General features: G+C 49.6%; 1 protein-coding gene across 1 annotated transcript; it reads right to left on the bottom strand.

The window, feature by feature from the left end:
• Nucleotides 1-2,511: 2,511 nt before the first annotated feature.
• Spring1 (SREBF pathway regulator in golgi 1) lies at nucleotides 2,512-17,109 on the bottom strand. Its single transcript, XM_042669578.1, has 5 exons — nucleotides 16,933-17,109; nucleotides 7,100-7,256; nucleotides 6,582-6,733; nucleotides 6,224-6,337; nucleotides 2,512-4,763 (listed from the first exon to the last, which is right to left on the bottom strand). Exons 1-5 carry the CDS (start codon nucleotides 17,041-17,043, stop codon nucleotides 4,680-4,682), a joined length of 618 nt encoding a protein of 205 aa, XP_042525512.1. The 5' UTR covers nucleotides 17,044-17,109; the 3' UTR covers nucleotides 2,512-4,679.
• Between the last annotated feature and the right edge of the window lie 224 nt (nucleotides 17,110-17,333).

Below are 17,333 nucleotides of genomic sequence, written 5' to 3'. Positions count from 1 at the left end.
ATGAGCCTCCCTGATCTTTTTATTCTGATGATAGCAGTAGTGATAGAATAAACACACTTAGGAGATGCACTTAGGGGTAGGGTTTCCCCGATCCCCTTGAGGTTGGTCAGGTTCTGACAGCTCTGGCCACATAAATGCCTAGAATTCCTCCCCACTGTGTAAAAATCAGAGCAGGGAAAAGGAGGCAGAAATGTGAAGGCAAAACCCTGTGCAATGTGCAAGTGCACAGGGCTTTAACCGTTTCCAAGGCAGGATACAGAAACAGGGTGTGCACTTCCTGCCTGGGAATGAATTAGCTAAAATTGGATTAGGCCAATTCCCCAGCAGGATCCATTTATTTAACTTATAGATACAAAATACTCAGTTACAAAATACCGGCATCACTTTTTACGGGAACTTTAATCAGAGGGCAAGGATTGAACTGGGCCCAATTTAATGTTTTCGGTAAGAATACTTCTCCCCACAAAACACAGCTCCTTCTATGACAGAGCACAGCTTCACAGGTGCAGGGCAGCAACGGAAGAAGCTGGTCCCAGCATAGGGAGCCACAAGACCTATGGAAAAAATCTAAGGAAGAACCCACAGAAAATGATCGGCCCAGTCAAAGTTGCCAACGGGGGTGGGGGTGGTGGGGAAGAGAAGGCCTGATGGGAGGAAATGGGCTCAAGGTAGCCGGTCTCCATGCGCCATGAAGGTGGCGGCTGGACACGGGCTCATCTTGCTTTGATCAGTGCTGGTTACTCGAGAAAGAATTTTGGATCTGCATGATTTCTTAGAAATCACCCTCCATGGACAAATGAGAAAAAGCAAAGTCCAAAAGCTAGTTCCTTCGAGGTCATTAATGCCTGAGCCTGCCAATAAAACTGGGATGCTACACACAGAAACATCATGGCTGCACGATTACCTACACACATGCACGTGTACACACATATACACATGAATGCACGTGCACACTTCGCCAAAACATCTGGAGCACACCCGGAACACAGAGGGAACCTTACCACATGTTTCTATCCACACCTGCATCAACTAGACAAAGATCCACTCCACAAGTTTTTAGGCACCATTTCTATTTTGACATCTCCTAATAAGCTAATTATCCACACAGGATGACACACACATGGGCACACATGTACATACACATGCATGTATGCACACACACACACTTCCCCTTTGTAAAAGTCAGATGTGGGCAGCATGGTCTAGAACCTTGAATTACTGACAATAGTGTTTTTTCACTCAGCAACTCCATTTTTAATTTCAGGATTACTTGTATGTACTCTGATCAGACTGCATTAGAAGTTAATGAGTTCTTTTAAAACTCCAATGGGCTGAAGACGTTATTTCCGCTGAAACTCTGAAGCACTCACTTAGCAAGGATACATTCTACCAGTGATGTCTGATCTCTTGGGCGGCACAGGAGCAGCCTGAGAAACAGCATGACTGAGCTAGTGTTGTCTGCCCAACTGCTTCGCCGGTTGTTTACCTGGAGAGCTGTTGTTTTGCTGCAGTATGAACAGCTCTACTTTGGGTCTGCAGACAATGCAGGTGTCCAACTCTAATAGCAGAGACAAATCAAGTTGTAAAGAACTGCTGGGGTTTGGCTGAGAAGCGTGTGGGGTCCCAGCCCACTCACTCAGCCACTCGCTCCCCTTCATGTCCTGAAAACAGATGGCCAAGCAAAGTTGCAGACACATGACTCAGGACAAAGCTGGCTCCCCAAAGCTGTGGTCACTCTGATAAACTAGGCATAAACCACAGCTAGAAGAACCTGCCTGGAAATCCACACACCATTAGGATGGAAGAACCACCATTAGGGAGAAAGCTCACGATCTGATGAAACTTGAACTGAAACTTGTTTTTCTTAGCTTTTACTGATACCTTTCTTCGTAGAATGACCAGTTTGCTGAACAGACTCCCGCAGTGGTGGCCCCATCTGCTTTCCCAACTGCCCCCCACCCCGCCCCACTTCCCCACCACCACCCCACGCCACTCCTTTTGCTAGGAGTCCGAGGGTCAAGGAGGAAGGCAGGGGCTATGTCTGGGCCGCATGCTGAAGACAGGTGGGGTCAGGAGCGCAGCGAGGAAGAACTCTGTGGCAGGGTGAGGATGCTGAGCCTCCAGGCAGCACTGAGCTGCACAGACCTGTGAGAAAGACTCGAGTCCTGTGGGGATTGCGGGTAATTTAATCAGCGGCTCTTCAGCGCGGAACGCCGGGCCAGGCAGTAATGAAGTCAGCAGTCAGAACCCGAGCTCTCATTTCAGCCTTGGGGACAGACAAGAACCCGAACTCCAGCTACTCTCTTAGGGCTGAGGCCAGCGCTTCCTGGGTTGTGGAGTGTCCTGGGCACAGTGGAGGGGGGTAGCCTCTTGCTCTCCATCTGCGGGTGCCAGTAACACTTCCCACCTCTAGCTGTGACAAGAATGTCTCCAGACATTTTTGGAAGAGTTTGAGAAAATACAAGCTACTCCAAAATGTCAGGATTGAAAAGTCAAGGATCTAAGGCTTCATTCATGTAAAAATGCTCTTTACTAACCCTTAGGAAAGGGAGAAAAAGACAGGCTACATCATGAAGTGACTCACCATAGAAAACTGGTAATTAGCCAACCAAAACATGCAAAAAATAATCAAATAGAAATGAAAAGCACTTGTGTATTATTGCTCAACTTGTGGACAGACTTACAGACAAGGTGCAAAAAGTAAATTGGTTTGATACACAGGAGGAATATTATGATTAAAAGATTATAAAAATCTGGGGGGCATGGCTCATGTGGCCCTGGATTCAACCCCCAGTACTAGGAAAGTAACAACGTTAACAATAACATAGACACAAATACAAATTTCAACACTGAAACGTTAGGAAAGAGTTTAAAAACAATCAACACAGGAATGGTGGAACTGGTGCTCTGCCCACACACGTTGGATTAGTGAAAATGGTCCAGGGAAGCCTGACACACAACACACACACACACACACACACACACACACACACACACACACACACACACACACACACACACACGTGAAAGCACATGTCACGTGTTGCCTATAGAAAAACCACAAATTCAGGAAACAATGGCTTGGAGGATTCCATGACAGTACTATACTGGTGACACCAGGTAGGGGCCGAATTGTCACGTATGCTTACAAGCTGCTGTCCAGAAAAGGTCTCAGGGGAAGGGAAAGTGGCCTACGTGTGTTTGGGGTCAGCTGACCTTCTTCACACCTGTCTCAGGCCCCTTCCCTGCTCTGCATGCTTACAGCTCGTGCCACAGCATCATGTATGACACTCACAAATGGAGGTCATGTTTGAGAGGACCACTGGATCACCCTTCCAACATGCCACATCTAATGTACCCAAAGGTGTGTCCAGTCGTTCCAGGACCTTTCCCTAAACTGCCAGCATGGGTCACACAGCACAATGAAAGGCCCTAGATTCTGGACACCATGCAGGAAGTGGAAGGCAGTGAGGAATCCTGGGTCGGCACACCAGGGAGGCTGGGCCAGGTGCTAGAGGTGGCTTGTGGTGTGGCCCAGGATGTGGTCAATTCCCAAAATGGTGCCCATGCCCGAGTCAAGTACAAAAACCCTTATTTCATGGCCCAATGGAAGGACGTTTGGGCTGTGGAACTGATTTGACTAGGTGTATAGCGTTTCCCTCTTCCATCCATGCTTCCAGGGCGGAGAGAGTGGACCTGGGCTGCGACCCAAGTGTCAGAGGAAGCCCTTGTCTGGGTTCCCTCATTATCCCTCAGTGGGGATCCTGGAGGTCACACACTATGCAGGGGAGACATAATGCCTTCACAAGCCTTTCAGGGTACTGCCCCAGGAGGCGGGCAGCACAGAAGATAAGTGTATAAGCAGGCGCTTGATGCCCCACGCCAGGCAATGGTTCCCATGGACCATGGCAGGAGCAGGGGGCAGGCCATGTGCACCAGGGCAGCCAAGGAAGATGGGGACCCTGGAGATGTGGTGTCTCACCCCAAGTACATAAGCCAGGCCAGACACCAAGCAAAGCACTGTAGTCTTCAGAGGCGGGGAGGATTGCAGGTCATTCTGCCAGGATTCCAAATGGAACAGCACCCTGAGGTCTGGATAAATGTAGGTGCTGGGATATGGTTATGGGATTGTGCTCAAGGCTGACTCAAAATGTTAAAATACCACCAAAAAGAACTACCACAAGAGAAGATCCACACTCTTGGAGCAAGCCTTTCATAGGGTCGGAGGGGAATGGACTTCACTCATGCAACAACAGAATACAAGGAAAGTGGTTACATGACCCCTGCAGTACACTGAGCTAGAACGAGGCATTCCCTACACAAACACACAAACACTGTATTTCCCCCACAACTCCAAAGACGTCCAATAAATAACTGTACAGTGGTGGCCCGAGTGAGCCGGCCCCAATGATGGTCACAGGCCCCCGCAGGTGTCAAGGGCAGCGGGATCCCAGGCCAGCTGGCGCTCCTTCCCTGATGGGCACCACTGCAGGCTCCCACTGCTTCACAGAAGAGCTCCAACATCTGGCCTAGCCAGGCGCTAAGCTCAGCCACAGGACGCCACAGGACACGACCCTCGTGCTACCGTCCACTGTGTCCTCGGGCAGTGGACGGGCCTGGGCTGGGAAGTCTGGCTCCAGGCGTGAATTCTGCAGCAGGCTCCGTGTGCCCACAGCCCATCAGGCAGGGAAGAGCTCGGGCGGGCTCTCTCCGTAGCAGTACTTGGCTATGGGGTCCCGGTACGTGTTCTCATGCTGCACGCTCTGTTGGCAAAGGAAGGCAGGAGCATGGTGAGGGAGGGCAGGGCAGCCAGGTCCCCACCACACTCCCTGCAGGAGGCTGCCCACTCCACTCCACCTCCAAATGTGCCTGCAACTGCCCAGGAACTTTCTAGAACAAAGAGGGATGATGCTCCACAGAGAATGCCAACTAGGAGCATAAACATGGCCTTCTAGCTCCCAGTGGGTGCCGCTTCCTCCATCCGGCAAGAAGCTTTCTAACAGCCTGCAGGTCACCTAGGCAGCTCAAGATAACTACTTCTTTTCAAATTATCCAAAATAGACTAAGATCCAATGGGTGTTTGCACTTGGCCGAGAGTTTCAGACATATTCAGTTCCTGGGAAGGAGTCCTTCAGAGACTACAGAGATGCACTTCAGATCCCTTCCAGGATGTTCACACAGACCTCAAGGCCAGCATCAGGAGACACCAAAATGGGCAAATTTTCCAGCATCTTGTTTTCAGACAAGCAACTTGACTTTTTGGCTAGTGAGGAGTCATTAAGTGGCCTAGAACTAATGCCAAGTAATTGAAGTGTAAGTATTAACCCAACCAAATCTTCTCCTTGGGTACTGGTGGCCAAACGGAATGGCAATTGGGAACTCTCCATTCACAATAAAAAGACAAAGTTGAAAAGGAGAGTAGTTCTGCTTAAGACCTCGAAGAAGTCCTGGATGCTGTCAGCCTTTTCTGGCACTTGTCGGGGGCGGACAGCGTGTGAGCGAGTGCGGCGCCAGCCTTCCCCACGCTTCCTCTGAAGCGCACCAGGCCGGAAGCTCCTCAGACAACTGAGACCATTAGGAGCTTCTCGATGCTCTCAGCAGCTATCTACTGCATCCCTGAAACACGTCTTCAAGGAACCTAGGTGCTCACGGCAACCTCGAGACAAAGCAGCGAACACAGGCGCTCCAAGGAATGACAAAGGAATGGTGTATCTCAGACAAGGCCAAAAAAACCCTGGATATGCCAGAAAGACTCAGGCAGGCGCTCTTGGTGGCAGGTGCAGCGTAGTGAATGCAACCCCTACAACGTACAACCCTCTGGATCCTAAAGTAAACCACAACTCTGTCCCACTACAAATCACTGCTTATTGTAAGCACAGTTGCTGGAAAGCCTCCATCAGATTCCAGGCAGACGAGAAGAAAGTACCGCTTAGGAATCAGACTACCAGGGTCCATTTGGATTTGGAAAGGTAATTTTACACTTGTAGTTAGAGGGCCAGTATGTCCATTAGACAGGAGAGATGCAGCTAGCTAGGTCCTGACCCAGTGTAAACACCTCACCTGCCCAAACTTGGCAAATGCCATGCTGCTAGCGAGAAAACTGTCACTCTACCAAAGCACGGCAGGGTTTTACCCCTGCACTGCGTCCAACACCGCGCCCACTGGGTACTTCCGCCACCCGCACCAGCCTCCCTAGCTAGTGATGGCGCCCACCATTTCTTACCTGGGATGAGGTCCTACACTTGGCCAAGCACAATTCAAAATGGTCTTCCACGGCCATGAAGAGGTTCTGGAAGGCCACTGCGGCCCGGTTGAGGAAGCGCTCCAGGAGAAGTTGCTATGGAAACAAAAGTTAGGAAGAATTCCAGGCCAAGGCAGCACAAGGCATGCTGGGGTATCCCTGCTCCCGAAGGGGGAGTGTGAGGGGGCGACCATCGTTAATTCTCTGGACATGCTCAGCACGCAGTGGCCATTCAGCCAGGCCCTGAAGCAGTGGCCTGCTGTCTACAAAGCTCCTTTCTGAGTTCTACAATGAGGACGGTGTCACGGAAGAGCCGGGGCAGGGGCACAAGGGATCACACCTTGCTGGGCTGCAGGCAGCATGAGACACAGTGCTCATAGGCGCCGCAGCAGCCGCTGGCCAGGCAGCTGTCGCAGCAGTACTGCTTCGTGCTGGGGACACTGGTGTCACAGCAGCCGTTTGCCAGCAGGTCCTTCCTCTCACAGACGTAGCCTGAAAGCAGACGGAACCTCGGCATGAAACTAGCAGCCCAGGGCAGCCATACCGCAGGGCTAAACACAAGAGACAGGATGAGAGGAAGACTGTCAGAATGGCAGAAGTCTGGGGCTGGGCAGGGCTTAGGGGCAGGGCTAAATCAGCCCCGTGAATTGCCGGCAGGGATTGTCAGAGCTGGGGGTCAGTCAGGTCGTCACTCTGACCCTCTGTGGTGGAAGAGAACCTGCAATGGAGAGGCAGACCCAAGAAGTGCTGGGGAGAGGTAGGAAGGGGACCGCACTGTGGATGAACCCTGATCAAACCCAAGCTCCACAGACAGCCCACAGTGCTGCACCAGCAGATTGGGAGGAAGGGCCGACGTACCCAGCTCATCTGTGATGAGGTGCTTGCCTTGAATGGAGTTCCGGCACTGATTGCTCGGCCGACTGCTGTTGCCCAGGTTAAACTGTACCTTCCATGGAATGGGCTGTTCGTGGTCTTGAACCTGGAGGAGGCTCCGATCTCTCACAGCCCGCTCCTCCTACAATACAATGAGAAGGTTGACGAGGTGAACACGGCTTTCCTTACCACCTCACCTAGTCTCTACAAAATCACAGCAAGACAATATTCACCCAGAAGCTTGTGCTCTCCTGACACCAGCAACGCTGGAGCAAAGTCACACACAAACTTGTGGAATAAAGTAGGAGAACAGGGTTGTGCTCTCCCTGGGTATGACAGGCTCGGCCGGTGGTACTTATCAATATGTATTCATGTGCTAATATGTACAAAAGATTGTTTTTAATTTGGAGGAAAAAGTTTTGACCTTTTAAAAATGTCTTTCTATTCAAACATTCGCAGCCAGGCACAGAGGCTCACACTGTTAATCCTAGCTACTTGAGAAGGGGAAAACGGGAGGATCACAGTTCCAGACCAGCCACCCCTGCACTCTAAAACATGACACTGAACTTAAGAACTTGCAAAATGGAAGAGGAAACTGCTTCGAGGCTGTCAGCAGGATGGTAATCAGGCACAAGGGGGCCACCGTATATTACTACCAGCCGCTCTGGTGGCCAGCATATGGGGAACTGCAGCAGGGCTGACGATGGCTGGAGCCGCATGGAGCCCGCCCAGTCACCAGGGTCTCCTGGGAGACAGGACTGTCAGCTCACAAATCCGTCTACACAAGGGTCCAGGGAGGACTGCCCTGGGCAAGACCTTACCCCTCGCAGCCTGGAAGCCAGGCCAAGTGGCCAGCAAGCTCTCAAACTACCTTTCTAGAAAGGAGCCAGAAAACAAGCCCCACATGGGACAGCCACCTCTGCTTCCAATTATTCCAGGAAAACAACCCAATTATACAACACCATCCCAAAGGCTTTCCTGCGGGCGAAACGTCCCCCGTTCCAACAGAGTTCTAGGCAGTTCATCACTGAGAACGGCCTGCCGTGCCACTTTTTTTTTTTAAAAAACTTCTGTTTTAAAGCCAAAGAAATCTAAGACAATGTTTTTGTTGTTGTTGTTTTGCCAGTCGTGAGGCCTGAACTCTGGGCCTGGGTGCTGTCCCTCAGCTCTTCAGCTCAAGGCTGGCACTCTACCACTTGAGCCACAGCACCACTTCCGGCTTTTTTTTGCTTATGTGGTGATGAGGAATCGAACCCGGGACTTCATGCATGCAAGGCAAGTGCTCTACCACTGAGCCACCTTCCTAGTCATGACAATGTTTTTATACTCAAAAAAAAAAAAAAAAATTAGACATGATCTTTACAGTTCCTGAGGTTTAAGAAAGTAATCAGGGAAGAGCGACTAATATTTAAAATATACAAATAGAGCTGCACCCTGCCCAGCAAAGCCACATGAGCACTGGCTTACACCATGCCCAGGAACGTTCAGCACGGCAATGTTACCTGGGAGGAAAAAAACCAGGACACTGATGACAGGGAAATAACTAGATACAGCACAGACCGCTGGTGGTGCCAGTCCTTGATCCACCGGATACCATTCCTCTAGACGAGCAGGGCCTGACCACAAACAAACTCATCTACACGCAGGGCTGAAAACCAATGGCCTCCGGAGGCCACCTCCACTTGCCAAAACCTCTGTGGATGAGGCCTGCAGGCCAGGATGCTGCAAGTCCCTGACTTCAATCAACAGCCGGGCTGACACCACTAGATGTCTGTTGTGTGCTAAGCAGGAGAGCCAAGTGTGGAATGACGTGTACATACTATATATACGGCTAGTTACAGTAATCTATATACCCAGCTGAAAAAGGAGGAAATGACAGGCTGTGACTACACCCTGAGAGTGACAAATGATTACTGAAATCATCTCCAAGGCCTCGTGCCAGCAGATTACATCTGTAATCTTGAGACTGACAGTATCATAGTTCAAAGGCAGAAAAAAGTTCCTGAGAATCCATCTCATACCAGAGCAGGGCCTGGTGACACATACCTGCTATCCTAGCCATGACGGGAAGCCTAAAATAGATTACAGCAGCCCAGGTGGGTGCCCAGGTAGGAAGCAAAACCCTATCTCAATAATAACCAGCATAAAAAGAGAGCTGGAGGCACGATTCAGCAGTAAAACATATGCTTGGCAAGCACAGGTCCTGAGCTCAAACCCCAGCCCCACCAAAAGAAAAAATTATCTTTAATCATTTTCTAAATATCCTTAATTTAGCATAAATGCAACAACAACAAAAAGCCATGCTTGCTATTATCAATAGGAGAAACGAAGTGAAGGGTCTATACTGTAGACTCTACAGGTAATCTACCATCCTTGTAACATTTCTGTAAAATTATAATTGTCCCAAAATACAGGGGTTAGAAATGTAGCTCAGGGGTAAGCACCAATGAGAGTAAAGAGTCAAAAAGTTTGAGTCCCAGTGTTAAAAAACAACAACAAAGAAAGTTTATTTAAAATAAGAAGCATGATTACTAACACTGAAGACAGAAATTACCTACAAACGCTTTTGCATATTAACTTCTCATGTTTATACCACAAATTAAAGGTGTTGTTACATTCAGTCCTTCTTGACACTCCCATGACCTAGATCCTCATGTTTTCAGGACTGCAGACTAGCCTGTGGGGCTGATGGGCCATGACTTAATAAGCATACCCCACTCAGCAACAGTAGGCCCCAGGTTTCCGCACCATAGGTGGGACTGCAACTAAATGTACGCCTTTAAAAAATTCTCTTAGACAATTTGTAAGAAAGAGTTAAATGCCAGATAATACCAGATAACTTCCCGAAAGTTTTACTTAGCATTTGTATTACTATCAGCACTTAAGTAACAATGATTACAAATCTATCACAACCCCTTCTTTGCTAAATGCAAAACCATCCTTTAATTTCTACTCTGCCCTCTTTCCGTCTCTCTTCAAGACAGAGTGGCACTAGCTGGCATAGGACAGTGATTCAAAAACAACATGTGCAGTCGGTCCTCAGCGCCAGGAGAGGCGCTGAACACACCATCTGGGAAATGGAGACAAATCACTTAGGTGTCCACTGCCTAACTACCTGTAAATGCCTCCTCACTGCTCCACTGGGATTGGATCAGCTAACTGCAGAATCAAGCTGAGCTGTGAACTCAGCTGAGCTGTGAATGCTACTGTGGACAAATTAATACCTATAGACTACTAGGTACAGAGATCATCAGAGGACAGTACGCTGGCTCTCAGAAAGAGGTTAAAATGCGCCTCCCCAAGGGCACAAGGCCTAGGTGCCTCTGATGTACCCACCTGGCTGGCAGAGTATAGGGAAAGCTGAGGATATTCCTCCACCAGAGGGGACCTCTAAATGTTCCCTTTTTTACCATCCAGGTGAAGTGTGTGCATTCAACGGCATGGGATTTTTGCAAAGTGCTAAGGACAGAGACAAAGGTGGTCTGGTTCTCTTGGCCAGGTCAAGAGCACTCAGCAGCTGCAGCCAGGATGCATGCACACAAATCAGTGTTGGCAGATGCTGGGGGGCACCCACATGGAAGGGGCAGTGGGGGACAAAGGAGCAGAACTCTGTGAGGAGACACTGGAATGATGCTTGCCCAAGGACCTAGATTTATAGAGGTGCATTGGTAACCAGGCTGTATATTTTCCAGGGTCACTATCAGGTTCAAAGGCAATAAACGTCCTTGTGTGGTGTGTGAGCAGAAAAGCACCAGACACGGCCGCCACTCAAAGTACTATAAGTCCCCCAGCCTCTCCGCTTCCACCCCCCCGCCCCAAATATGGAGGCAATAAAAGCGCTGGCCTGATGCTAGACAATTCTAGGTAGGAAAATCAAAGCACTCTCAGTGACAGGGAAGAAGCACCATGGCTCAACTATGTGAAGACACACAGAAGGAAAGCTGGCTGGAGGAATCTAGCAGGGTGACCAGTCCCTGGCCTCCTTCACATGCTTCCCCTGGAAATCAGAGCAAAAATAAAGCAACAAGTCAGATTAGCAACTCTCTCTCAGGATTTACAACAATTCACTTGAGGCAAGATCTAAGTGGGCACCAATTTACATACATAATGACTTTCAAGCTTTCCGGAGATATGCAAACAGCCCTGAGCTGCCCCCAGGGGAGTGCTGGAAGACACTGGCTAAAGGAGAGGAGAGGCTAGCCAGGACTCTCCCTCTTCAACCCTGGAGGTCTCACTCCATGACGTCATCCTGGGTTGTTCCGTTTGTATCATAAATCATATCTGAAATCACCTTGTTTTTATTGTCTTCTTCCCAGGCACGCAAGAGGGCAGGCTTGTTTCCAGACTCTGTCTCCAACATTCAACATCTAGCACCCTGCCTGGCCTACAGGTGTCCCTCCACACCCTAGGTACCAGCGCCATTCCCCAAGCCCAGCCCTTTCCCCAAAGGCATTCCCACCAGCCTCACCTCTCCTGCTCCACCTCTAACAATCCCAATTATCCCCTAATGCATTCATTAACAGGAAAACCAAAGAAAAAGGAATCCAGGCAGCAGAGGCTAAGCAACTATTCCCAAGGCAAAAGCTGCAGCATGAACTCCTGTCTCCTCTAAAGGAAACAGAACTAAGGCAGCTTCCAAGCTCTTATGGTCTCTTCTCCACCAAGGACAACACTCCCCCCCCCCTCCCCCGCCCTACTGGTGTGCTCCAACCCCCAACTCCCACGCAGGTGACCCAAGCTGGGAAGGCACGAAGCTGGGGGTAATTGGGGTGGCAGATGACCAAGACTGAAGTCTAACAGTCTCTGGCAAAGACAAGGGCAGGCATGAGCCCTCAGTCAGCACAGGCCACACTTTGGACCCAGCCTTCTTAAGCTTGCACACTACTGACCCTTATGTGTGCTTAGGTGACTTAGGACTATAGATGTTAGATGTTTACCCTATGAAAAAAATCAAAACATCAATTGTTAAAAGTACCTTAAATCAAGCTTTTGTTCACTGAAAAATGATACTGAACTTCTGCTATGTTACCCCTTTTTTTTGGTTGGTTGTGGGGCTTGAACTCAGGAACTGGGCGCTGTCCCTAAGCTCTGTCACTCAATGCTAGTGCTCTACCACTTTGAGCCACAGTGCCACTTCTGATTTCCTGGTGGTTAATTGGAGGCCTTTCTTGTCTGGGCTGGCTTTGAACCAGGACCCTCAGATCTCAGCCTCTTGAATAGCTAGGATTATAGGCTTTAGCCACCAGCACAGGCTGTTAGCACATTTTTTTGTGTGTGAAAATATATATATATGGCTTTCCAAAAACAACTTAGTGAGAAAAGGCGGGTGGCCTTGCACTCGGTCTGTCCTCTCTGCTGTCTGGGTTGAGACAGGGGCGGAAGCCCCAGTCCTGCAGCGATGGGGCTGGGTAGGGAGACACTGTAACATCCATAGTGGTGAATGATATTCGCTACATTGAACACCAAAAGCTACAGATGTGAATTCTTACACGGTCACTACAAACAATGAAAGCCTAGAGAAAACAGTTCCGCAGTTCCTCAAAAAGCTAAGGAGCTTTAACTACTGACCTAGCAAGTCCACCTTCAGTTATGGACTCAAGAGGAACAAAAATGTGGGCACACAGAACCTGGAACCCACCAAACGTTCATTGTGATGAGTGCACAGAACACGGTAGATGCTCACAACTGGGCCAGACGTAAAAGTTCTGATCTGGGGGTGCCAGTGACTCACATCTGTAATCTTAGCTACTCATGAGGCTGAGATCTGAAGGCAACTGGAAGCCAGTCCAAGCAGGAAAGTCCACGAGACTCTTACCTCCAATTACACCAGAAAACTAGAAGTGGATCTGTGGCTTAAAGCGGTAGAGCACTAGCCTTGAGTGAAATAGCTCAGGAACAACACCTGGCCCCCAGTTCAAGCCTCACAACAGACAGACAAACAATAGTTCTGATTATTCAATGCCTGGTTGAATCCCCAAAGCATGAGAAACTAATCAGTCATTAAAGACCACAAATACATGACTCCACTCTATATCCAATACCTGAAATGCACAAACCACCAGCAACAGGTGCAACTGTTTAGAGCTGGGGGGGGGGAGGGGGGGAGAGTTAGAAAGCCCATCATGGTGTTCTATCTAATGCTTGACTGTGGAGGTAGCCAGCCAACTGTGAATTTCTTAAAACTAACGAGTGGTAAACAACAGGTGAGTTAATACAATTATACAAGTATGAATTGTCTCAATAAAGCTTACCAAACAGTTCAGAATGTAGACCTGAAACCATGTCATTGACTTTTCCCTGCACTGTTACAGTAAAATCCACGAATTTGTCTTACACTGTGAACAGGTCTTATGCAAATTAGCCACATGTGGACACCTTTTCATTACATATTATAAAAAAAAAAAAGTCACATTTGTTAATACCACCAGGGATCTAATGAAAAAGCCTTTGTGTGTTGGAAAGTTAACACACTTGGAATAGCAAGTACTTTTTTCAAAATTCTAATTTTCACTTGAAAGCTTGAATTTTACCTTTGCCAACAAGTAATGTCAGATGTTTCTGTAAAGCAACAAGCTCTCTTCAGTAGTCTCCAGGCAATTATCTTCCATGTGGCCAAATCTGAACAACTATAGTTTCTGGCCTATTCTCTCAGGTTTCTGTGGTACTCCCTGGAAAAGCTGCCAGGTCAGCTTGAAACCGCCAAGTGCTCTTCTTGCTCAAGTCAATATCACATTTAATTTTGCTTTTCTTCCGTCCTTCTTTTCCTTCCTTCCTTCCTCCTCTCCCTCCTCCTCCGTCTTCTTTTGTGGTAGCGGTACTAAAGTACAAGCTCAGGGCTTCATGCTTGCTTAGGCAAGTATTCTACCATTTGAATCACACCTCCAGTACTTTTTTTTGTCCTGAATATTTTTGAGATAGGGACCCGCTTCTTGCCCAGATGCATTCCTAGACCACAGTCCACCTATTTTCTGCTTCCTGCTATAGCTGGGATTACAGGTGTGTAAACACCACACCCAGTTCTTGCACTGAGATAAAGTCTCAAGGACTTTTAAAAGAGCCCTGCATTTGCTTCAATGCTGTCATGATTGAATTCAGTCATCTAATGAGGAAAACGACCTGTCTGAGCAATGATACACACAGTAGGGTCACAGACCACTGCTTCCTGCTGGAGAGGAATTAGATCCAGAGAAATTTACAAAGCAAGAATTTTGACAACAGTTTTAGGGGCCTCCCAATCATTCTACCACCATCACCCAGAAACATTAGTTATGGATCATGAGTGGAAAAAGACAGTCATAACATAAAGGTGGTGTGCTGAAGTTCTTAAAACATGATTGTAGCACAGGGCAGAGTTGGTAGTGTCAGAGCCAGGAATGGAAAATTCACTGGAGCATGGCAGATTGAGGAGAAAAAGAGAAAAGTCAACCCATGAAAAGACACTCCTTTGGTCCCTGGGAAGGTCCTGGCAGTACTCAGGGGCCGGGAGGGTCTATGAATAAGACACACAGGTTTCTGTTTTCAAGAAAATTAAAAAATGGGGTGAGCGAGACAAATAAACAAGAAATGTGTTCAGTTAGTGGTTCCTACTATAAAGCAAGTTTATGGGCAAGGAATGTGCATCGAGTCACTAAGTATGGCTGAGTCAACAGTTACGGTCAGTTAGCCTGACCTAAACTGACAAAAAAACCAAAACAAACAGATATCAGAATGCAATCTGGAGTTTTATCTGAGTACCCAATAAGCAAAGAATTATACCTGGGGCAGTACCATGCTCCTAATCAGATGCTGCTGGTAGGTAGGAAACAGGCTGTGGGACAAGAAAGGAAACCAGAGATCTGTTGGGCTATGGCAACAGTCCAGACAAGAGATGACACTGGCCTGGCCCAGGGGGACAGCAGGAGACACGCAGGAGAAATGAACAGATAACAGGATACCCTGCAGAGACTCAGCCAATGTTTTGTAAATGGAATGATACAAAGAAAAGAATTACATACCTGTGATTTGAACTATCCAGTGACAAGTAATAGTGCCACTTAGACTGGGCAGACTAGGAAAGAACAAGCCAAAGGAGAATCAAGAACTCTGCTTTCACCCAGCATCGTGGTGCTCACCTGCAATCCCAGCACTAAGGAGGCAAAGGTAGGAGAGCCCAACACCAGCCTAGGCTACATGGTTAAGTTCCACACCAGCCTGAGATACATAGTGAAACCTCATCTCAAAAAATTTCAAGTGGGGCCTAGCATGCATGAAGCCCTGGGTTCGATTCCTCAGTACCACATAAGCAGAAAAAGCCAGAAGTGGCGCTGTGCCTCAAGTGGTAGAGCGCTAGCCTTAGCAAAAGTAGCTCAACAACAGTGCCCAGGCCCTGAGTTCAAGCCTCAGGACTGACATAAACAACAAAAAAACAAAACAACACACACACACACACACACACACACACACACACACACACACACTTAAATGCTGGGGATGAAAATGCTAGCGCACTTGTCCAGACTGCACAAGGCCCTGGGTCCCATCCCATCTGCAGCACCACAAAGAGGGTGCACCGAGGCAGGGGTTGTGTTTTGACCAAGAATGAAACCCAAACACATCAAGAGATAGCAGAAGGCTGGCTGGCTGGCTGCCAGGGGCTGGGGAGGGAAGGAACTGGGAGTGGCTGTGAACTGGGTGAGGTCTGGCATGAAGAAGAAATCTCGGAGCTGCTGAGGTGAGAGTGATGGTTGCACAACATGAGGAATACACTTATCATCACAGGTAAGAAAGCAAATCGCACAAGTTCACCCTCAAAAAGTTTTGAGGAACAGAAAATCAAGTAAGTAAGTAGGAGAATCGGAGGCATTCTAGCCAGGTTAGGCCTGAGATACAAATTGGGAAATGAACAGCTTGTGCTGGTTATTGACCCTGCTAGAGGTCACACAGAGAAGGCAGAGAGGAGGCCAGAGGATGGAGGTCCAGCCCATGTCATGATCCAGAAGTGGTGCCCAGGACTCAGAGCAGACGTCACATGATTGTTCACATTCCCTCCCCCTCTCGCTCATCAACACTGGGCCTCCGTCTGTCCAAGGCGGACACAATCCAGTCTCCTTCCCATAAAGTCCCCCACAATCTGCTTCAACTAAGGGTGTTTTTATTTGCATTCTTCTCGATTCTCTCTCTCTCTCTCTCTTGGTTAGTATGGAGTTTGCACTCAGGGCCTGGGCACCGTCCCTGAGCTCTATTCAATGCTAGCGCTCTACCACTTTGCGCCACAGCTCCACTTCTGGTTTTCTGGTGGTTTACTGATGGGAAGAGTCTCACCGGGACTTTTCTGCCCGGGGCTGACTTCGAACCGCGATCCTACGATCTCAGCCTCCGGAGAAGTTAGGATCACGGGTGTGAGCGAGCCACCGGCGCCAGGCTCATGTATTTGCAAACTTGACCTCGAGGATGAAAACCTCCGAAAACGCCATCCGCCCAACGGTAACACCAAGGCTTCCCCTGGGGCTCCCCGGAACGGGTCGGGGAGTTTCGGCGCTCCCTTTTCCTGAAGTCGGGGCTTCTGAACCAACTTCGGGGTGCCAACGTCCAGGTGCAGGAGAACCGCAGGGCGGGGAGAGCGGAGATGCGAGCGGCCCGGGCGGACGGGAACACCCGAGCGCCCCGCCAAGGTAAACAGCGGGCGGCTCCGAGACTCAGGATGAGCGCTCCCGGAGGGCCCGAGGTCGCGGGTTCGAGTCCCAGCTGTGCCTGGGCCTAGCAACGCCTTCCAGGCCCGGGCCCAGCGGGTCGGGCAGGGTCCCCCGGCGCGTCCCGACCCCCGGCGGCCATTCACTGACCTGCTTGAAGGTGCTGCTGAGGAAGTAGACGAGCGAGAGCCCGAAGACCAGCGCGAGCACCCACCGCTTCCGCAGCAGCCGGCGCCACACCATGGCCGCCAGGTTCACCATCCCGGCGCCCACCCCGCGGCATGGCCCCGCACGCCTCCCGCGCGCCGCGCCTCAGCCCTCCACGCCGCGCCCGGACGGACGACGCGCAGCCCCGCCAGCTCCCGGCAGCCGGCGCGCGCCGCCCCACGTGACGCGCCTCGAGCCCCAGCCCCGCCTCCGCTCCGGTTGCGTCATCACTCCCTCCCCCCGCTCTTACCTCCAGACCTCTTCTCGATTGGGTCTTCAAAAGAGGCGACTTCCTATTGGTTGAATCTTGAGAAAAGGGGCGGGACGGAGCGTGGCCGGGTCCC

This window comes from Dipodomys spectabilis, unplaced genomic scaffold (assembly GCF_019054845.1).
Source record: "Dipodomys spectabilis isolate Male_0828 unplaced genomic scaffold, ASM1905484v1 ptg000499l, whole genome shotgun sequence".
NCBI lineage: Eukaryota > Metazoa > Chordata > Mammalia > Rodentia > Heteromyidae > Dipodomys > Dipodomys spectabilis.
This window is presented reverse-complemented; position numbering and strand designations above follow the sequence as displayed.

Bases quoted from the DNA above. Each gene is read 5' to 3' on its own strand.
- Spring1 (XM_042669578.1), bottom strand. From the start codon at position 17,043: ATGGTGAACCTGGCGGCCATGGTGTGGCGCCGGCTGCTGCGGAAGCGG. The intron at 7,257-16,932 runs GTCAGTGAATGG...ATTGTATTGTAG, and splicing joins TCAGCAGCACCTTCAAGCAG to GAGGAGCGGGCTGTGAGAGA. The intron at 6,734-7,099 runs GTACGTCGGCCC...GTCTGCTTTCAG, and splicing joins CCTCATCACAGATGAGCTGG to GCTACGTCTGTGAGAGGAAG.